General features: G+C 41.5%; 1 protein-coding gene across 7 annotated transcripts in view; it reads left to right on the top strand.

Annotated features, from left to right (window-relative positions):
• KIAA1549L (KIAA1549 like) overlaps positions 1-23,332 on the top strand; it is a 113,195-nt gene that overhangs the window by 44,182 nt on the left and 45,681 nt on the right. For 5 of the 7 annotated variants that reach the window (XR_010988498.1, XM_068147888.1, XM_068147891.1 and 2 more), the window contains exons 2-10: positions 5,837-6,169; positions 8,987-9,601; positions 10,971-11,083; positions 12,619-12,838; positions 13,673-13,806; positions 15,188-15,350; positions 19,426-19,485; positions 21,059-21,210; positions 22,701-22,872. Coding sequence is in view for 6 of the 7 variants with exons in the window: in XM_068147888.1 (XP_068003989.1) it covers positions 5,837-6,169; positions 8,987-9,601; positions 10,971-11,083; positions 12,619-12,838; positions 13,673-13,806; positions 15,188-15,350; positions 19,426-19,485; positions 21,059-21,210; positions 22,701-22,872 (1,962 nt within the window). In the remaining variant the exon portion in view is untranslated. Of the gene's footprint in view, positions 1-5,836; positions 6,185-8,986; positions 9,602-10,970; positions 11,084-12,618; positions 12,839-13,672; positions 13,807-15,187; positions 15,351-19,425; positions 19,486-21,058; positions 21,211-22,700; positions 22,873-23,332 lie in introns of all 7 variants that reach the window. The other 2 variants (XM_068147892.1, XM_068147893.1) reach the window with 2 other exon arrangements.

Here is a 23,332-nt window from a genome sequence, read left to right on the forward strand (position 1 = left end):
TCATTCACTGACATTAAGAGGATCCTCCAAGAAAGATGTGCCACATTTTGACTTAATATTTGTCTGTTAGCTCATTCATGGAAGTGGATCTTAAACATTCACTGATTTAACCTTTGTGCATTCTGGGGACAAGTAATAGATTTTACTTTTTTTTTGATTCAGAAATCACATTGTATACTAAGATGGATAAACCTTTGTTGTTTGGTGCAAAATTTGGAGAGGATAGAATTTGGACTTGGTTTTTCTTGTTGCATTTTAGATCAAAGCTGTATGATTTATTCTACTTCAAATATTGAGTGGTCTTTTCAAACACTCCCTTCAGTGTGACCAGGAATTTTTCCAATCTAAAAATCAATCAGATATTGATTCAGTATCTGACTGATTTGTAGATTTAAAAAAAAAAAAAAAGAAGAACCATTTTTCTTAAGAGCAATGACTATCATACTTTGAAGATGTTTTCAGAGGGGCAGTACTGAGTGCTGTGCAGACAGAAAGCAGGATGCTTCTGTGCATGACATTTCTTTCCTGGTCTTCATCCTTTTATCCTTCGGTACAGTCAGAGGCCACAGGCAGTGGAAAGAGCTTGAGAGTAGCAAAAGACTTTGTGGAAACTTCTATCCTTGTATTGATCCTGCATACACGGCACCTGAGACTCTATCTCTCCTTTGAGAGGATTAACTTCTGGTTCCCTTGGCGGGGTAGAGTCCAAAGAGGCTCTACCTCCACATCCCCTTGGGGTGAGCAAAGGGGTGCTCCAGGGCATGGCCTTCCTCTCTGCCCTTTGGGTCTTGGCCTGAAATAGTCACTGGAAAGCACAGAGAGTTCCTCCTCCCCTGGCCTTGGCACTTGCATATATGTTGCATCAGGTAACTGTAACTGCAAAGCTCTGAAATAGATGAAAAAGGTTGAAATTAAGAAGTCTGGACAGTGTCAGGTATTTGGGTTGCACACTGCTTAGCTACAGCCATATAAAGTATCCTTCCACAGATGATGCCTCTAGTGTTTATACATATCAGGTAGAGCTGATGCTGTGATAATCACCAATTCCTGGATTTAATTTTCTTCTCTGAAACTGTTTTGGTCTACAACATGCAGCAATCCAAGCCCTCTCTTCTTCCAGGCTTGCTGGTCTGTAAAACAAGCAGCACTCAGTGGAGTAACCCCCATGTGCTAAATTAGCAGTAGTAGTGACTAATGATGCTTGTGCCACCAACCTGCTTGTTACCATTGCTCTGCTGGAGGCTCTAGCACCAGCTGTACTAAAGGAACAAGCACCTACATACTGGTGTTTAGGTTGCTCAGCCCTTGCTGAGGCTCCAATTCAGGTGTCTCCCCTCCGATGGGGGAGTGGAGTTTCAAATGGGGTGGCGGAAGCTGTTGCCACAGTGGTAGGTTAAGTGAGTTGCTGTGCTAATGCTGGCACAGCATAGTCCAGAGGGTCTTCTCTGCTTGGAAGTTGCAGCCTGAAATGTTATGTGCAAAAAAGATTACCTTGAAGATGTGCTTGGTTTGGTGAGCAGAAAGCTTTTTGGCTCAAGGGAACATTCACAATTACCCAACCAGCATGTCAAAATACATCATATTATGTAATTTGGTGTACAGTTCAACCTTTTCAAAGCATGTTGTTTCTTTTATAAAGTTCTGGAGATTATATTTTTATATATTTCTTTCCTTTGTAGAATAATCTACATTGCTTTTAGCAGGGATCCTCTTCATCCTCCCCCTGCATCTGATTTTTTGCAGGGTGAGCTTAAAGTCTGAAAGCTTTATTAAAAGAGTAGCTTGTAGTTAAGAAAATGCATTTCTATTGCATATAAGAAGAAAGCTGTACTATTTGTGGGCTTGTAACTGCTAGTGGAAAAACTGAGTTCATATTTGCTGTGCTTAGCTCCCAAAGAATCTAAGCAGATCAGTTTGCCCCTGCCCTCCCCCCCACCCACCCCCCAAAAAAAATAAATTAGTCCTCCAAAAAGGTAATTTGCTTTAAAATCATGTGACTTTAAAATGGTTTTGTTTTCTTTTATCCCACAACCACAAGAATTCAGTTTTCATGTAAAGAATAAAAGCTGAAATGCTAATACAGTCTGTTTCACTTAAGGGATGGTTCTTTTTGTTTGGGTTTGGTTTGGTTTGTTTTTCCCCCAGAAAAGAAAAAACACCACCAAAAACCCAACAACCTCAAATATTGTAAAGACACAAGGTAAAATCATAAGAACTGGCAGCTTTAGTATTGCACATTCCCAGATGACCTTGAATTTTTTTTGCTACATGGTTCATTAAATCATTTATGCTGATGCCAACAGTGGCTGTCTAAACTTCCCTGAATAAACACTGTTCCTTTAGAAAAGTTTGTATAAATGTGTGGTTGCAAATAAATAGATAAGCAGTGTGTTAAAGCAGGCTGTCAGGCTCACAAAATCATTGATCCTAAGTGTTGCTGAATAAGCAATAAAAATGAAAATAAAGACATGTGCTTAATTCTCTTCAGTTCTGTGACTGAATTATCTGATAAACTCCAGCAGAAATGGTAACAGGTACACCCATCAGGAGCATGGACAAGACCCCTGCATTGCGTTTTCTGGTTTCCATATGATGACATGTAATTTTCCTGCTGCCCTGCATGGCCATAAATTCCTCCTCTGCCATGCTCTTCTTTCCTGCATTTCCTAATGATCCAGCTCAACATCTGCTCTGTAAATACAACATGCAGATGATGCAGCTGGAACTGCAGGAGGCAGAGTTGCTTCCTCCACAACAGGAGCCTGGCTAATCTATTGTCTCTTACACTGCTCTTCAGTCCCATCCCTGCTTGCTGGACACAATTAGAGCATCCCAGCAGAGCTGCCTGTGTGGGAAGCAGACACGTTTAACCCCCAGGCAAGGCTGGCACTCAGTACAAGTCACACCAGTCTGTCGGCTCTTGAAGCAATACTGGTGACAGCCGTGAAGCATTTGCAAGCCCTGCTCTGCTCTCCTGAAACCCAGCAGCTTACATCTGAGCTGGCTAAGCAATGAAGGCAGGACATGAAAGTGAGAGAGTATTACTTTTTCATTATAGCCTTGTATTTTTCATTTCATAGCTAAAAGGTTGTTCTTGATGGAAAGCTTTGATGCTGGTGTATTTTCCTTGGTTCCCAAAGGGAATCTCTGTGAGAGAGGGGAAGGTGCACAAACATTCCTATGACTTAGTACAGAATGTATGCTGGATGGAGTTCTCATCACAACTTCCACGTTGATTTGAATTGGTCGTCTTCTTTCATAGTGTTTTCAGCTGTTGATATACATAGAGGAATTTTCCCATGTCTGCCCTTTTTCCATGATACACTCGTGGTTTGCACAGTATTTGAAACAGATCTGTAGCTGTTGATTCTCAAGTGAAGTATATGTACTTTGGTTTAAACTCCATGTATTGAGAAGATAGCTTTGCCTTTTGCATGCTGCATCCATCAGTTCAGTGCTACTTCAGGTTTATATTGTCTCACTACTCATAAAACCAAAGTGTGAAGAAAGATGTGAGGAGTAATGCAGACTGTGTATGGATTGATGTAGATAGATTTTGCTGTTCTAGAAAGCAGGAAAACACTGACTTGTTAACTCCCCTTTAGTACTTAGCAAACTCAAGTCCTAGAAGTCCCATGTGAAGACTTTGTCCTCACTTTTCAGTATGAGCTTTCAGACCAGAGGTAAAACAAGACAGCTGGAAGTTTAGCAGATCAAGAAATTTTGACTTCATCAGCTGAGATGGCCTCACAGAAATTTAAACTGCAAGTTGCTTAAGGCCTGATTTTGCAAAGCACATCTTTTAGTTCTTAATTTCAAGCACATGTTTCAATCCATTCCAGTTGAGCATGATACAGGTCTTTCCTTCTTCTTTCCTTCTTTCTTCTTCTGCTAAAAAGCCACCTGACTGTAACAGGGAAGAAAAAGCAACCAAAGCACAGTCTAAATCACAGTGTACTTCCCACCATACGGTAGAGCATGTAGAGTATCAGAAATTGGGCCTCACCAGCCATTTCATCCCCCAATGACATAGCAGCAGCTATGCTGCAAATACTTAAGTCTGCTGCAGACCTCTCCTGGTGGGGATCAGGGTCCCTGGGGAACTCTGCAGTCTCCTGTCCAGCTTGCTGATCTTCCGGTGCAGTTTCCTAAAGGCTGGTTGGGCTTTCCATTAGCCTGTTTATCTCCCATTGCTATAGGTTGCCCTGTGTGTGTCTACCTTTTCTCTAAAATGTTGGTGTGCAAGTTAGTTTTTATTAGGTGAAAGGTCTGGGGACTTTTTTTGGTTGCTAGGAAGGCAGAGCTCTGTTCTGTTATCCATCCTAGAGCTGGCTGCTCCCCTTAAAAAAACTGCTTTTGGATTCTATATTCATACTTCCATTTAAGTGGAGGAAAGATAATAGTGGCCATTCTTCATTATGACTTAAGAAAGCCTTTAAATACAGAGATAAAAGGGGCAATCTGTAGTCTGCTTATATTTGTTGGGTTTTGTTTGTTTGTTTGGGTTTTGTGTGTGTGTGACATTGCTGTGCTGAACATAATTTCAACATACTCCTGTTGAATGCACACAGGAGCCTGAAGGAGCTACTCTAAACATCTACTTTGGCCTGTATGTATGGATGACAGGTGGTGTAGCCCAAGGATATCAAAAGAAACTTTGCTTTAAATAGGTGCAGCATGACCCACTTTCCTTTATTGCACTGGCTGGTGTGCTGCTGCTGGTTCCTGTTGATGTGGGCAGCTTGCCTTTTGTGTCATTTGCTCTGTTGACGCTTGGGTTCAGTGGAGGCTGGAACTAATGTCCAGCTCATTGTATAACCACGTATCTCAGGGTCTGCCCCTGCTAGCTTTTTCATGCCATTACACTGGAGGCATCCTCTGCCTGATCCAGATGTGCTGCAGCTGGAGGGCAGGGATTAGCTCTGTATTGTGCCTCTATTTAGCTATGCAAGGGGACACAGCTTGGCGTGGTAGCAAGTGCCAGTACTGAGTTTCAATCTATTATCTTGTTGGAGGGGAGGGGAAAAAAAAACAACTTAAATTTTACTCTTGGTGAATCTTAATCTTTAAATTAGTAAGAATGTGAGAGTTCCCATGTTACAATTTTAGAATAACTGTAATCATTTGAGGAAAACAAAGCCTGGAAACATCATGGTGTTGAATGTAGAATAAACTGGTGTTTGAAATGGTGTGTTGCACATCTGCACATATCAAAGAGAAGTTTAATTTCCTAATTTGTCTTGGATCTTACCCTCCTTCCCTCATGTTCACCCCTGTTTTATTTTCTTCCTTTTGTGTCTATAATTGCATGCATTATTAGAACTGGCAAGATGAGCACCTCCAGATGCATCCTACAGGAACTAAGCCAATGCTGACTCTATTCCCATGTCAGACTGCATGCCAAGTCAGTGAAGCTTGGTTGTCAGAATCTATTCCCTTTCTATGCTGCTCCTACACCCATCTTCTTACATAATAGTTTGACCAGGGTGACTGATAATAACCTCAAGAATTGTCCTAAGCTTCAGAAGATGTCTTTTAGTACATTGAGCCATCCTAGTTAAAAGTATGTTTTGAAATAGTATGGTTTAGGAAACTTTTCTTATTCTTCTGTCAGCTGAAATGACTTGAGGACTTTCTAATCTACCACATTGTACCTTTTCCTGGATTTGGGGTTCTTTCAGGATTCTCTGGATTTTTATCCCCTTTGAATAAAAACCAAAAATGTTAACTAATTTTACTGAACAAAGCAACACATTTTGTGTGGTGATTTGTCAAAATGAGACAACTCCTTATCTTTCTGGGAAAGAATGCACTCATTTTATTTATTACTTTACAGGTATCTGGCAACAGCCTATCAATGTTGCTCCATCTGCAGGATCTTTTCCTAACTGGAGATCTATCCTCTCACCGACACAGCCTTCCTCAGAAGCTAAGACTTCCTCAATAGCTGACATTTCTATGGGACAAACTTTGGAGAATGCAAACTTGCTTCAAATGATTAAAACAACGCTGACTGGCACACGTACCAGAGCTTTGGATGAAACTCATCTGTTGCCCACTCTTTATCAAGGCAGCGGAAACAGTGCGTTCCAGGAGCCTGCTGAAGTTTCAGCTGAGTCCCCTCTAAGGTCATCATCTCAAGATGCAGATGAAACAGCTGCTGTATCAGGTTTGCCTCTACTTGGTATGTTTGCCACATTGTCCACTGCACCATCAGTGACACATCTGAGTACAGTTGTGCCATTCCAGCTAATACCATTAGAAACACCTTCCATTTCAAAGGAAAGCACATCAGGATCAGACATGCTTGCTGCTATTCCATCACCATCATTCTCTTCATTGGTAATCCAGTCACCTCATACCATTAACTTTTCTAAACCAGCTGTACTGCCCATCAAAGTCACTTTGTCTGCAGATCCTGAAGGTTTCTTCACAGATTCAGCCAGCTCACAGGTTAGTGAAAGCAGATCTAGCCCTCTAAACATGGTCACTGTAGTACATCCCAGTGCAGTGAACCACAGAAAGGGTCCTGAGTTGTTCACGGGTATCACTCCTGTCCATTTCTTTGGACTGACAACAGTGCATTTCACAGGGAAAAGGTCTCCAGTTTTGTCTCTGTACTCTGGTATTTCTATGTCAAAAACATCTCAGTCTTCTCTGTCAGTAAATTCCAGAAGCCAGTCATGGTTTCCTAATGAGAGTATGTACAATGTGTCTTCTACTGGAGTAAAACCAACCAGCCAGCCATTTAAGGTAATGCTGCCTGACAGAAACAGTGGTAACACTCTTCTGTCATCACCAGTTTTTCAGGATAAAGCAGAGGTTCCTACATCAGACTTCCATTCTGTGGGTACTCCACATCTAATACCTGAAATGAGTCATCCTCAGTCTTCCACATCAGTGACTAATTGCACTACAAGTTGTACCAGTGTGCCTTTCATGTCATCATCTTCTGAGAGCCTGGCTGAGGTCTCCAGCTCAACAGAGAGCACAGCTTCCCTTTCACTGCTGAGATCACTTATTCCAGATGCAAAGCACACTCACAATGCAGTGCTGCCAGAACAAGCATTTAGGAGTGAAACAGGTTTTCTGTCTAGAAATGCAAAACACCCCTTTTCAACAAGCACAAGGTCTCCCTTGCTAACAGAGACAAATGACACCTTTACTAGGGTAGGACACACAAACAGTCCCAGTGCAGCAGCAGCTAATGAGGATATTTTGCAAATCCCTTTGACTGTTTTCTCTCAGCACTCGGTGGGGGCTCTGAATCAGACTTTTGCAGAAGACCTGGCTGATGGACCTAATCACGTGAACCACACTCAGTTGCCAACTGCTTCTGCACAAACTCTCCCAACCTCTGATACCTTTCCTGTGGCAAAATCAGCAAAACTGCCTTTCAGAAGAGGTGTGACAGCAAACACAACTATGAACTTTAATGCTAGTAGTGTTTTGCCTTACAAAGCTCAGCTTTCCAAAGTTTCTCCAGATATCCAAATCAGTAACATCCCCAGAGGATCAAAGATACTAGCCACTGTTTTGGAAACAGCCACACCTAGTCCTGATCTAGCTGCAGTTCCCTCAGTTACTTCCAATAGAGGCCTTTTAAAACCTGAAACTGCTACCACAAATACATCTGTTACTAATATCTTTGTGACTGCACATCTTTCACCTGGAGGTGCAGAAAGTCCAAATGTAACTGCAAACGGGAACAGAAAGAGGAGGATATCCACTGTTGTGACACCACATGCAGAATATTCATCTCCAAGAGCTTTAAACCATTTAACCTCTGATCAGACTTTGTATTCAGTTGATAGGAAGCCACTCACTTCTGTCATGCCTCTAGTGTGGGGTCTGCTGCCACCATTCATTTCTGTGACAACGGTGATGGACAGGCACAGCTCCAGCTTTTCTGGAAATTTGGATGCAGACTCTGAAAGCAATTTAGACCCTGTCAACTCTCCTGAAGCTGGAACTTCAGCTTCTACGTGGACTGATACAAAGCTGCTGCCTTCAGCTGGCGTTACTATTCCTTCAGTAAAAGCTTCAGTCAAAACATCAATAAGAGAAGTCCTTCCAAGTACTTTTCCATTGGAAACCGAGTACCACGCACCACACTCAGTAATTTTAAGTCTGCAAAAGAAAATTAATACAAATAAGCAACCACTTCTCACCACCCCTTCAGCAAACCATACATATGCAAACTCTAGTCAGAACATTTCAGATTCACACTTGGCTGGAACAAAGATGAATAGTTTTCCAAAATTTGATGCAGATGTGTTTGCACTGAAAACATCTCCTGTTCAGCATTCATCCCTTGCTACCACTCTGACAGTGCCAGACCCCCTGCAAAAAATGCGTGGAAGCACAGCTGAAAACATTGCTAATTTCTATACTAATGGAGACATTAATAGCAGTGCACAGTATGAAGCACCTCTTCATTTACATGTGCTTTCTGTTAATGATACAGGTGCTTTCCCTCACTCTCTAGAATCACAAACAACTGGTGCTGGAAAGATTGCATTACTGACAAAAACCTTAGGCACACCACCAGCACTGCCTTTTCATCTCAACAACTTGACTGTTGCAGCTAGCAATGAAAGCGTCCACAGCGTATGGCTGACTGACTTCCCCTCTCCTGTCACCAAGCCTTCTAGGTCAAGGCTCTTCCAGAGTTTTGTTACAGAAGATGACATCAGTTCTGGGAATTTGCCAGAATTTGCAGATAACCAGTTAGAGTCCTCTGGTTATTTGCTTACGGCTGACAAGAATCCAGCTGTCTTTAGTGAGGAGGAGTGGGACACAAGTGCTATAAAACATAGCCTAGTTCTCAGTAATATATCTAATAAAGATACTGAGGGCATCCCATTGCAAACCCCTACCACCAGTGATCTGCAGTCAGTCATCATAACTTCTGTCCATGCATCACCAACACAGCTAACTTCTCCTTTTTTGACAACAACCAACTTTACCCATTCTGTCATTACAGTGTTATCTGGCGTATCTTCTGGTGCAATACCTACAGTAGGAACTTCAGAAGCAAAACCACTAACAAGAAAAACATCTCCAGCTTCACCAGTGCCAGCTTCTTCCTTCTCTTTTCTAGGCACTGAAAACACGTCTTTGCCATCTGTGATGGCTTTAAGCACACCCATACTGACACTAACAAAAAATAACACTGCCACAAAACTGTCACCAGACATAAGCTCAGTAGGAACACATACAGAGTTTCCTTTTGCAACAAAAAACACAACTGCATCACCCATGGACATGACAGCTATGCTCATAACCCCTAAAAGCAGCACAGTCACGGCTTCCACGCTTGCACCCACAGCACACGTACCAAGGCAGATAGAAACAACAGCCACTGGCACCCAGAAGTTCCCAAGCTCAGAAATGACCAAAACATCAACCCCATACCCACTGACAATTACAGCAGCTTTGACATCTATTACAGCATCAGCGAAAACAACTAGGCTAAGCCCTGCTCCCGTGGAAAGTACCTCTGCTCATCCCGAAACCACGGCAGCAGCCGCTTTCGCTAACATGACTGCAGCCCCTCCCCTGGACTGCCGGCTCTCCAGGAACCTCATGGTTAAAACAGGTACGTGGGGTCGCTGAATTTGCTGAGAGGACCTTGCTTGTCTAGAGGGAGCGACTGGTGACAAGTGGGAATTGCACTCAAGTGTCAGGGAACATGGGAACATTGGTGATTAATCTAGGCTTCTGCACTGATAAACCAGACAGGTAAAAGCAGGGGAGCTAGAAAGGAATGAGATTGGCTTCATTCCAAGCTTGGATGTCGCAGTGAATGTGTCAAGTGAAATGGTGAGATCCGGTGCTCTGAGGATCAGTGAGTCAATGCAGGGATCTAGTAGGACCACCTATGTGGAGGGACAGTCCCATTTGACATGGTGGTTTGGTCTCCCCTTTGCAGCAAGGAGTCTGTATCACCGAAGAGGGAGTGCAGCAACCTGCCTGTCTTTGGCCGTTTATATACAAGTATCTTATTCTGCTTTTCTATGAGCACCTAATTCTGTCATGAAAGATTCATTTGAAAATAATGCTTAGTGTTTAGAATTGTATGTTTCAAAAGGGAAGGATTTGGAGCTTTCTCTGTGAACAGTCCCACTTGTGGCTCTAGCTGCTTTTTACAGAGACAGCTTTGCCTTAGTTATAAGAGCTCTAAGCTAAAGGGGTCTGGAAAGGTCCCTTGCCCAGGCTTGATATGGACTCCATATGGTAGCAGAGCACAGCGCCAGGAGGTGTGTGTATCCTGGAGATACCAGCAAAGAAAAATAGCTACATAAAAGGGTTTATAACCTTATATAGACCTGAAAGATACTGGGGGGCAATGAAATGAGCAGCTTTTGGACATAATATGTGTTTAGCAGCTTCTGAATACATCAGTATCACAATGAGTATAACAACTGTTTCTAAAGACAAAAATAGTTTGTATACAGTATAGGATGGAAAGTACTTAAGTGCACCTATAAATCATTTTACAAATTCTAAGAAAAAAAGTGAGTGATAGTGTTAATAAAGAAAGCATATGGACACTTCCTCAGTGGAAGAGAGTTGTAGCAGTGGAGTAACAAATTTGTTTAAGTCTGGCCATGAAGTTGTGAAGCGCATGTGCTTTGTGTAGGGCTGCTGGTGTAGCACCAGCTCAGTTCTGTGGGGATGTCTGTACACTCTCAGTGGAGTGGTGTCGTACCTCACTCAGAACTGTAGCATGGCAAGACTTGTCATAGATGTTAGACCTTGCTCTGGAAATGATGGACTGTTGTCATGGGACGAATAGAGAACTTGGGATGCTGCTGAGCCCCTGCAGTTCTTGCTACCTTTGGAGATACTGCAAATCCTAGCTGCTTGGGTGGTCTCCACACAGCTAGCCCAATGTGAAAATTGAGAAAAGCAGACAGTAGCATGGTGAAGTCTCAAACCAATATGTAGTTCTTCTTGTTCCGCAGTTCTGTTACTGAACACAAGAAGGATGCTGATCGGCAATCTCTTCAAGGAAAGCGTGAGAAGAGGACTCAACCAAGTGCTGAGACAAGCTTTCAACCAAAATGTCAGCGCACAGGTAAGTGTGCTTGGTTTGCCTGCATGATCTCACCAAACACTCTTCCACCAAGAGAGCTGCAGCTGCCTGCAGCTCCAGTGGTGTCTCTGAATGCAGGGGAATCATGCAGAGGAGCAGAGAACTTTTCCTATGGAAAGCAGGCACAGGCAACATCCACTGTGGGCTCTAAAAATTATAACCGTTCCAAATATTTTACCTCTTTATCTGATGGAGTCGAAGGGAGAAAACCAACATTCTTCTTGGTTTTCTGGGAAACAACTACTGACAGCAGTTTGCTCCAGCTGAGGAACGACTTGGTTCACAGTCAGCCAAGTGCTCAGTCTGGATCAATTGTGAGAGCAGGGCTGGTAAACAGGGTGTCACTGCTGTCAATCTGCTCCCTGGTGTGAAAACCCAGTGCCTGACAAGTGCAATTCCACAGGGACCAAAATCTTGAGCAGAGAGAGAGCAAGTTTTGTTGAAAATAAATGAGGGAGATGTGTCCATCACATTGCAGCTAAATTGCACAAACCTCTGCGTTGCTGTGTGTAGGCGCAGGCTTCAGTGAGTTGCTGGGGCCCCCTTCTCTGCCACACAGCTTCCTGTGCACATGGATTCAGCACAAACTCCTGCCTAAGGCTGATATGAGTTATACTCACTGAGCCACTGGGAACAAAAAAGTAATTTTGCTCAAAAAAGAGGGAATCAGTCCCCATAGTCTATTGCTGCAAGTTTGGATGGTCTTAGTTGATTTGGGAATTGTGTATTACCGAGTTGCAGCAGCAGCAATGAAAACTGTCAGAATTTCTCTCCCACCTTCTTGTAAATCTGAGAGAAGCTGCATTTTCTAAGAGAAGAAACTGGTTAAAATGTAGTGTGGTGGACCAGTTCCATGTCTTGAACGTTTTGTAAAATACAAGATTTTGAGGTAAAGCTCAATTTGTGTTTTGGCTCACAGTGTATTTGTTCTTGTGGTTTGTCATTTCTACTTGTATAGAATAATACAGTGATCTGGTTAGAAGGGACCTTTAAAGATCATCTAGTCCAACCCTGCATCTTAGTCACATGAGACAGTATAGAAAAAAATACTATAAAAGAGATAGCTGAGGTTGAAGAATCAAATAATTGGAAACTTTTGTCTTTCAAAAATTTGTCTGCAAACCTGCGATGATAGACACATGCACGAAGTCAATAAACTTCAAGCATGAGGTAGGAGCTGGATGTTCTCTGGATTCTCTGTATTTTTACATTAATGAGTAAAATGTCTTAGTACATACACATGAATGAAGGCCTAGACTAAATTAGAGGGATGTGAGCTGTGGTAGTTGTACTGCATTGCTTCGAGTCAGAGCACATTTCACATGGGCTCAGTCTAAAGCTCCCTGAGCAGTTCTGCTAATACTGTCTGGTATGACACTAACTGCTCCTGTTGGGTTTATAGGGGATTACAGCTATATCTGGGATGAGATGTCCCATCCCATAGTGGTTGAACTGCAAACACAATAAAATAAAATTACCACCCACCCCACCCCCCCATTTTCCTGTGTGTTTTTTAGATTGAAATCATGGAGCAATCAAATAATGTAACAGTTGGTTACTACGTTACACGAGGGAGACTGGTCTTTATGCCAGCTGCTGTAATTGAAAGGCTTCTTGCATATGGCATTAGCAATGCCACAGCAGATATAAAGCAGCATGTGCCACATCTCCAGTCCGTGGCAGCCCTGGCCCTGCCATGGAAGCCTCTTCCCGCATACCACTTCCAGCTGAAAACAGGTGAGTGAGGTCCTGCCTGCCTGCATCCAGGGTTGTGTGTGTGTCACAGAGGCCATGCCTCTCCTTCACCTTGCTGTCCTGCCTCAGATCCCTCCAGTGCAGCAGCAGTACATACTCTGCTTAGGGGTTGTGTGTTGATGTGGCACAAGTAGGACAGCTGGTGTGTGCCTCCCTGTCCTGTGCAGTGGTCTGCTGTCACTATGGAAACACTGTTATGGTTGGACCCATTGGATTTGACCTAGGTCCCAGCCATCTGACCTAAGGGCACTGTGTAATCCCTCTGTGCTGTAGCAAGTATCAGCTCACAGCAGTTGCAGTGCAGCAGAATAATAGGAGGTACAAGAAAGGAGAGTGCTGTAAACCAATCTATTCAGCATGTGTGCTCATATGTTTGAATGCACTTACTGCAATTCCCCAGCTAAGTACACTATTCCTAGCACAGACAGAATGAGAATCAATATTTTGATTGATTATGTCCTGCAAAAGCAAATATCCTGCAAGATTTAAGAGTATAATTTGTGTTTTAGAATGATTTCACTTACTGCCTGGCCCTAAGTCTATGTACAGTGAACTAGCTTTACCATCCTATAAATCACTGCAGAAACAATCTCCATTTGTTTGTAGAGAGAATCAGCTCTAATAATGCAACTTAAGTCTTGCATTTTGTCTTAATTAAGGGTAGCTTAGTGCAGTGCTTGAATGACATAAACTGATCTTATGTGGCATTATTTTCATCTACTTTAATTTGTAAATTGAGCATTTTGCTGTGAGGCATTACAGGAGTTATGCAACCAAGAATATTTTGTCCACATACAAATACCATTTCTTTTCCAGAGCTGCAGTTTGTGGGTCAGACAGACAATATACAGTCATGCAAATTTGTTCAGACCATGGAGCAACGGTTACAGAGAGCATTCCAGGATGCTGAAAGAAAAGTCTTAAACACCAGCAACAACTTAACAGTTCAGGTACAACATTGTGTGCTTTGCAAGTGCCTATTGTCAGACTCTCTGGGCTATTGTTTGCTAGGTGTATGCCTGTATTTCAGCATAAACTTACTTCTATAGTGGCATTATGCTTCCATCTGAAATGTTCATGTTTTGCAGGAAAACTTACAAATGCATGATTTCTAGAAGAATGCTATCATTACTTTAATGAATTTGAGTTTTGCTTTGTGCAGTTAAATCATTTAAGTGAAATTCAAATAAATATATTAAAGTATTCTTCCAAATCTATTTTTACTGAGTATGGTATTTTGACACATTAGCTGCTCTCAGTGAGGCTATTCAGGTATAAAGATAGTGACATGCATAGCTGTTTGTAAGATCTGAACTGATGGGATGCATTTCTTTCTTTTTTTGTGTGTGCATTTCAGTTCCATACTTGCAGACCTAAATTCACTATTAAGGGCCTGGCTTTTGCAGACCTTTATATAATGGGCCAACACCCTTATGCTTTGTGGCATGCTTCAGGAATAAAGAAATTGTCCTCTCTGTGATATGATATACATGTTAATCTGACCTTGAACTCTTCTGATGCTTTTGTTGTACCGTGTTTTATGTTTTTACTCAGTGATCCAAATCATAAAAATGGTGTATTTAAATAGCATTCACGAATGCTGAGTGCTGTTGGCCCTACCTAAAAAGTAGCCATAAAACATCACTCTTGTCCTAGGGCATGATTTTTCTGAGCAAATGTTTTTTTCCGTTCCTGCCCTGCCTTTGCTTCTCTCATTCCTGCATAAAACTGGTGTTTGAGGATCTGATCCCGTACTTGCGAAACAGAATTGGTCCTTAAATGCAGTCATCAGATTTGGGCACAGGAAGAGACTAGCAGGTAATTGTATGATGCTAGGAATGGAAGAGACATCACAGCCCTTTATTTTTTTATGGAGAAGATACGGGTCTAGATAACTGCACTAGGAAGGCAGAAAAGAGAGCAAGGCATACAGGCCTCTGCTTCAAACAATGTTGTTCTTTTGGTTTGGTTTTTGGTTTTGTTTTGGTGTGGTTTGGTTTTTTTGTTTTGGTTGTGGTGTTGTTTTTTTGTTTTTTTTTTTTTTTAGATAAGCATCTTTTCCCTCATCTTACATTTCCTTGTAAAAACAGGGAAAAGTATTTTCAGTCCTCACTTCACCTTTTCTGCCTACTGCTGTCCTCCATTGTCCTACATGTGCTAAAATAGGAATTTAAAGTATCACACAAAGTTTTGCACAGCCATGTTGAGTAAGCTGTGTCTAATCCATTGTTCAAGTTAATATTTCCCCAGTTTGTTTACACTGGTTTGGCTGGGATTTATTTTAACTGAGCTGAACCACAGCTGCACGTTTTTTCTTTACCTCTGTTTCAGATTTTGAACACCTCCAATGTCTCCCAAGCTGTCACTCTGTTTTATGTAGTGAACAATCAAAGCACAACTCTAAATGGCACTGTTTCCAGCAACCTTCTTAATCAGCTGTCTGCTGAGCTGGTGGGTTTCTACCTTACCTACCCACCCCTCACCATTGCAGAATGTAAGTACACACTTCCTAGCACACAGCTCCTTAAGATTAGTCAGTGTTGAACTTCTGCTTTGCAAGCACCATAAGCTTTCTTATCAAGCTCACAGGTTGTAGGTGTTTTTGCTGACTACTTTCTAAACTACTTTTATGTTTTATAAAAACCCCAGCAAAACGATAAATGAGGGAAAGTTTGAGAGGAGGAGTTTCTAGGTCCAGCATTTACTCCAGCTGCTGCAAACACTAGTACATAATTAAGAAAAACATACATATGCTGTCATTAAAAAACAAATAAATGCCTGTGCCAGGTCCCAAACAAAAGAAAACTGTAGTTTTGTATAAAGCAAAATGCAGAATATCCCAAATTCTCCATTTCAGAAAAACTGTACACAGCATGTGGAGTTCATCTTCAGCATAACCCATTGCTTTGGTGGAAGACTTAGCTCCCAGTGTTTGCTCCAGTGGCAGGGGGTAGCATGCTCTGAGGGTGTGTTTGGGCTGTGGGTAAGGTCTGTCTATACATCTTCATTAAAAATCTTGCTGGTGTATTTGCTGAACTTGATCCTCAGTTTAAAATGTGTTATAAGCACTTTAGCATCAATAACTGCTTGCATTTCAGTTGTTGTGAAGAGCCAGCAGTACAGAGAGCAAGCATGTTGTGTGCCTGGGCAGCCTGTGTGACATACATGCCCTCTGACTCTGCACGAATAAAGGAACATGACACTTGATTATGGGCATTTTTGTTTAATCTGTTTGTTAAACCTGATATGTGAAATTAAGCTCACTGTAGGGAAAGGTTATCTGCTCACTGGTGGAGATCAGTGTTCACTGGAAGTGAGAGGAGACCTGAGCGTGCTGGGTATGTCAATACATGGTAATGCGCTCTGGTTAAGGAAGTTCCAGCTGATCTCACTGTGTGTTAATCTTCATGAGATGCCTTTTAAATTTGAAATAGGGTTCTCAAATACCAGTAAAGATCTGGTTAAGCTTCTGGTAGCTATCAAACTCACTGGTAAGGCTAAATGTGATGGAGTAGCTTGTAGTTTTTTCATTTCACAAGTATTGGAACGATTGATCACATAAGGGAAGAGCCAAGTAGGTCTTTATGATATGAACACTGGACTGAGTTGATTCACAGCTTTAGGTAAAATTTTTAAGGTGCTTGTTCATTTTCTGGGGAGATGGAGGGAGAATGTTGACAAATAGTATGTTTGGAGACCTACGAAGGGGATTTAGGGCAGGGCCTGTCCTCTTCCTTTTGGTGACTGGTGGTTGAGATTGTCCAAAGAGTGCTCTGTGTGCAGGACTTGTCTTCATAGGGCATCCAGGATCACAAGGAAAAAGCCTGAGGAAATTTTTATGGTGGTCAAGTGCTTGGCCTCCAAAATAGGCCTGTGCACACGGGAAGGATTGGGATGCTTCTCACAAAGGCAATACAGTCTTATGTTTGGTAGGTGGAAGCTGTGAAAGCCATTTGTCATATACCAAGAGTCTTGTGGTATTGCAGCTCTGTGCTGAGCCCTGCACATGATGAACCAATTCAATAGTCTTTAGCTAGTGTTCCTTTAGCAACTAATAGCTTCTTTTGTTTTGGAGCTTTATTCCCACTGCAAACTCGTTGACTTAATGTGCACATGGTGTTTATGGCTTCAGACTGAGAGCATGTCTTGTGAAAATACTTTGTAAAGTGTTTGATGCTTATTCAGGTGGCAGTGTAGTTGTTTCAGTTTATCAAACAAATACTGCAGCTGTTCTCAATGTGTTGTGGATGAGTAGACTCCAGTAGCTCCTCCAGAGTCTTGGCAGTCTGTGGTGGAAATGCACAGGACATGCCACGAATCCCTCAAAAGCTGTTACTGCACGTAATCAGATCCTTTACAATGTCTACTATTTGAAACCACTTTGGAGTTTAAAAATCAAGGTCACTCAGTAGCAGTGTATCAACATGCAAGGCATGGGTATTTTCTGAATTAAGTTCCAAGCATTAATGCTCTCCTCGTTGCATTCATCTATTGAATGAAAATGCTGTGTCGTATAACGAATTGGCAGCGTATTGAACTTTACAGCCAAATGCACTTTGGAGATGGCAAAGCTAACAAAAGGCATCAAACCAGCAAACATCATTTTCTCACTGTTAAGGAATCTATTGAATAATTAATTAAGATATGGCAAATGGATATTAATAAAAATATCAATAACTTTTTGTTACTATGAAAATCTGCCCAAACGTATCAAATAGGTTTGCTGTATGGTTAGAATGGATATTTACAGTGAGAATGGACAGCATTTAGGCAAATAGAACAATTTTTAACAATTTTCTGCAAACTGGTAGGAATAACAGGGCAAGAATCCCTGGGAGCAAAATGGTGCTTGACCACGGCGGGGAGGGAGACTCGACAAGAACCGTTAAGCCAAAGAGGCAATGAATTAATTACTCACAGGTGATTCCACCCAAGCAGGGAGTGCTACTGCTGTGTATTAACTGTTGAGGCTTTGGGGGCGCTCTCGTGCGCCAGGCACAGCTGGTTGCCGGCAAGAAGGGCACACGGTCTCAGGGCTGGTCAGGCTTCAGCAGGACAGCAGGCTGTTTACCATGCTATTGCGAAAGGCTCTTGGCTTTCCTGGTAAACTGAGGCACAGCAGAGTTCTAGTCACAAGGGGAAGCAAGGCTTGACTCCAGCTCCAAGGCTTGTGGCTTCTCTAGCTTGCAGGTTCATGGCTTTTGTCCCGGGCTCTGGACCGGGCAACTCCAGGAGGGGCAACTCGAGGCAGCTTCAAGCAAGGCAAGGTCCAAGGCAAAGGAGGTTCAAGCAAGGCAAGGCAAAGGCGACTAGGAATCAGCCTGTATATATATCTTGCCCAAGATCCAATTGGACCAACAGGACAACTGAAGCCAGCAGATAGTTACCCAAGGAAAAGGGGTTCTGCCAGGCTGTGGCCACGAAAGGCAGAAACATAGGCCTGGTCTGGGAGAATAGAATAGAATAGAATAGAATAGAATAGAATAGAATAGAATAGAATAGAATAGAATAGAATAGAATAGAATAGAATAGACCAGACCAGACCAAACCAGGTTGGAAGAGACTAATCACTGTATCACTGTATAGCTAAGGTTGGAAGACCTCGAGGATCATCGAGTCCAACCTATCAACACAGACCTCATGACTAGACCATGGCACATCATCGCGTCCAACCCATCAACCAATCCAACCCACCTAAACAACTAACCCATGGCACCAAGCACCCCATCAAGTCTCCTCCTGAACACCTCCAATGACAGCGACTCCACCACCTCCTTGGGCAGCCCATTCCAATGGGCAATCACTCTTTCTGTATAGAACTTCTTCCTAACCAGTACACATGCTCTTACCCCAGAATGAAACTTGTTTATCCAGATGTGCTAGGGCCTCTCTTTTGTGCCTCTTCCTGCATTACCCCAATTTCTGCAGGAAGGAGTGGGGAGAGGGGGACCATGAGGGTCTGCCTGGGTTTGTGCTGGGCCCGTTTGGCCCTAACATGATACTCACAGATGTAAACACATATGGTTGTTATACCTTAAATGGTATTAATGGACACACTCTCAGGTGTGTTCACTTGTTACTCTCATTTGTAATTCTTGTGGAACTGCACTCTGTGATTGGTGGAATCTCCTCTTGGTTTATATTAATACTATTTTTGGTTAGAACTGTGGACTGGGTTAAGTAAGGATGAAATCATGGAATCACCATAGAATGCCATCTTGTTTTCCTCAGGGAGAAAGCAGCAGAAATGTATATAACATTGTCACATGCATATTACCTGTAATTTTCAGTAATGGGCAATCCTGGGCTATGCCCCAGAGAGTGTAACAGCCAATATTCTGGCAATAGCAGAGGCATGTTCTGCTTTGTATGGCAGCAGTTGTACTGTTTACACTTGATGACCTTTTTCAGACAGAAGAGAAATTGTAACCCAGGAAATTATGCCTCTAGAGCCCTTCCTGGGCCATAGTTCAGGTTTATTTATCACTTTCTGGTTATCCAGTTTTGAGAACATATAAAGAGTCAAATGCTGGAATATTATCATGTAATTTCAACTTTTATTTTTAAAGCTTTGGAGTATCCAAACCTTGATGTCTCAGAGTCAACTAGAGACTACTGGGTGATAACAGGTACTTTTAAATTTTCTTCCCTCCTCCATGCACTTCAGATAATTTTTAGTGCTCATTTATATGAAAACAGTGGTGCAGTAATTTTACTCAAAAAATAAGTGGCTGCCAACTGAACTTTCCTGTTGCATTCAACTGAGCAAATGTATTTACAGTTACTCTGGGGCATAACTGTGATTTATCAGCTTGAGCAGAGACTTCTCCTGCATTCCATACTGCCTCAGAATTTACACCGCTTTGGCTTAAGCGCTTCAGGAGCGCAGCATTTTCTTCTCAGAGTTTTAAACCATAAATAGACTTTTTTAGTTTCTTTTTTTTTTTTTTTTTCCCTGGGACTTGGATTTATATCTGAAATCAAAAGGGGCTTGTAGAGATAACCCAGGAATAAAGGTGATCTGTCAAAACAAGATTTGTTGTGATCTACTGACTGAGTCCAGGAATTTTGGCATCTTTCACCTGAAGCATTAAGCACCACTTTGTGGAGGAAAAGAAGGTGCAAAGAGTGCTATTAGGCTTCAAAATACTTGGTTTTGGTTTTGGTTTTGTGGTTTGTTTGTTTGTTTTGGTGTTTGGTTTGGTTTTTTTTATTGGTATTGCATTCACAATCCTTTTGACTTTTTAAGTGATAAATGGGAAAGAAAGAGACCCTTTCCCCCAGCCATCTTTGAGTGAGTGAATACCAAGGCCTTTCTAATTGGTGTGTCTGTATCTGGTATTGTTTAATGCTCAGGAGAGCAAGAGGAAAAGAGCCTGACAAGAAACTGATTAAATTCTACACTCTGCATCCAGAAGCCAGTGTGATTTGGTACCTGTTCCATATATTCATAATTTTGAGATAATTCTTTGCTGGGATTATGATCACCTGAAAAGAGCGGTACAGCTCTTCCCCATTTGGACCCTGTGAGCCCAATACTCCATTTTTGCCTTTGTGCACTTGCTGCAGTGGAGTATTACTATTATTACAATGGAACACAGTTTTTAAAGAAAATCATGGTAGTCCCAAAAGATTTTTGAAATAATATTGAAAAATCATACATATGTATGAATTAAATTAGCATGGCATTCCACTTTTTTTGAACTTCATGTAAATTCAGTATCTTTTTAATTGTACATGCATTTATACATAGAAAAAAAATACTCAGTTGTCAGTCCTCTCAAACATGATACTTTCTTTCAAACAGATTTTCATTGTATAAAATTGTAACTTTGGATTTCAAAAATGCTGGATGAAAACCTGGTTTAGTTAACAGGAACATCTGGTAATAAGCATAAAACCAGGTATCTCTCAAAGAGGTTTTAACTTCTTACATTGAATAACATAGATTTTGCTGAACTGAAATCTTCAAGTTTGTGGAGCATTTTATTCTCTGAAACACTGTTGACAATATCAGAGAAGAGTAGTGAAGGGTCTGAAACAGAAGCTCATTATATCCCCATGAGGATTTTCTGAGGGGGTGCAACAGTGTCCAGCTCTTTTTCTTCTAATGTAGATAGAGCATCTCTGTTCTAAACCACTCTACAGACCATGTGCTGTATGTAGAGATGTGCTATATGTGATTTTTCTGTATTCCCACAGTTATTCAAGGAGTTGATATTGCATTACTTGGACTGAACAACCAGAGCTTTGCAAGATTAATGGAGCAGCGTTTGGCCCCACTATTTATGATGTCCCATCAGCAAGGAAGACGATTCAAACGTGCCACTACTGTGGGCAGCTACACTGTGCAGGTGCTCAACACAGCATTGCTTGCACCTAGATATATGTCAAAACAGAGCTTTGTTTGCGTGTATCCTGCCTCAGTTTGTGTAAAAAACCCAACCAACCAACTAAAAAAAGCCCAAACAAAAAATAAACCCCAAAAGTATAATTGGGTTGAGATGTTTCTGCCTTTTTTCATGCATAGCAAAGCAGCAAGTGCTGAATGGCTGGCATTTCTAATGGTGGTGTTTTTCTCCAGTCAGCCATGTTTGCATGCCTCTCATCTTCTAGAAATTGTCATTGGTTAACCATTGCTAATAAACACTTTTTCTTTGGTTGCTATGAAGATTGGTACACAGTATACCTATTTTTAGTGTTAAGTCTTGTATTCAGCATAATGAAGAGTTTCAGGCTTTTGTTCAATGGAATAAAAAAGTTTCTTAGGTCTTCATTTCCTAGGTAACTCAATAAAACTAGAAGTTTTTTTTGTTGGAAAAAAAATACGTGAAGCAATCTTTATACAGAGTTAGTCATCAAATCATGTGGCTAGAGATCACATTATGAAGTAGAGATTTCCATCCCAAGTAATTTACTAATTATCCATCTCTTATTTAGCAACATTTCCCATTAAGTACTTTGAAATGATCATATTTAGTTTTCTCAGTAGTTTAGCCACCTGGTGCTAGTTGTGGAGGATTCAGAGGATCACTCTTCAAAATGACAAGTTACTGCTTTTCAATTACATGATGTTTTTCAAGAGTCGTTGTTGTGAGATATATAAAACAAATCACTCCTTCTCATTTGCCCAAAATTCTGTGCTTTCCCACTGACAGAATCTAAAAGAAGCAACGTGGTTTTACTTGCCAAAAATGTGAACCTTTGAAAAATTTTCCATGAAAACATGATATGTTAACACATAATGCCCATAACACAATGGAGAGGAATCACAAAACTTCCCTTTTCTCTCATTGTTAGAGGTGTTTGACACTTCCTCCATTCTCAGGAAAGATACAATTATAACATAAAAATTCTGCTGGTGTTGTGCAGAATAAAATGGAAAAAGCATGATTCTTTTTATTGTGTGCTTAGGATCAAAAGCAATGAGTATAGGAGTAAAATGTGAGGAAAATTTTCAGCTGCAACATGCTAGTAAAACATATTTCCCAGTGTTAAGACTTTAAGAATCCGCTCTTTAGAGAGGACCGCAATGTCCAAACATTTGATCCTTTCCTCCTTTTACTGCACTCTTTTCTTACTATAGGGGTTTACCTTAGGGTTATGTTTAAGATTTTTGAAGAAGGCAGACAGGACTGTCGCCAATCTGAACAGCCTAGGCTATGAAAGGGAAAGGCTCTGATCCTGTGAGAATACTTGCGTATATTTTGTGCTTATATGGGGTCTGGAGTTCCTTGTGTGAACTGCCTTCAAATAGCTCCTGGCATCTTTTGCAGTGGTGTGATACAAACACATTTTCTTTCTCTTTCTCACATTTTCTTTGTTGTTTTGTTTTTCCTGAAAGATGGTAAAAATCCAGCGTATTCCAGGACCCAAGGAGCCAGCTGAACTGACATACTATACTTTATACAATGGGAAACCTTTGCTGGGCACTGCAGCTGCCAAAATTTTGAGCACGGTTGACTCCCAGCGGATGGCCTTGACACTGGGTTATGTTATTCAAGTTCAAGCTGATCGTAAGAGTTCTTTTCAAAATTCTCTGGTTTAGTCCCTCCTTTAATTTCGTGTGGGTTTTTGGATTGTTTGTGTTTGTTTCTTTGTGGAAATACCAGTGTAAGTATGAGGAGCCTCCACTGATCACACAGAAGCTGGGCTGCCCTTTTTCCTGTGGAAGACTGGCTAATCTTTTACCATAGTAAACCAAAGTTATATATCAACTGTTATTTAGCCAATCACTGCAAAATCTACTGTACAACTATATGAAACACATTTACTTCTATGAACTGTTGGATGTTTCCTGAGTGGAATGAGTTTCTAGAAGTTTGACTTCTGCTTTTGACCTGTCTGAAAGCTTTTTGTTTAGACTCTAGAAGATGCTTAGAATGCTGTTCACACCATTCTAGTCTGGTTGGCATGGTTCTCACAGGACCTCTAGGACTCAGATACAGGAACCTGCTGCACTGAAATGCCCTATCA

Source organism: Melanerpes formicivorus, unplaced genomic scaffold (genome assembly GCF_026170545.1).
Source record: "Melanerpes formicivorus ecotype bairdi unplaced genomic scaffold, bMelFor1.0.p_v2 SCAF_16, whole genome shotgun sequence".
Taxonomy (NCBI): domain Eukaryota; kingdom Metazoa; phylum Chordata; class Aves; order Piciformes; family Picidae; genus Melanerpes; species Melanerpes formicivorus.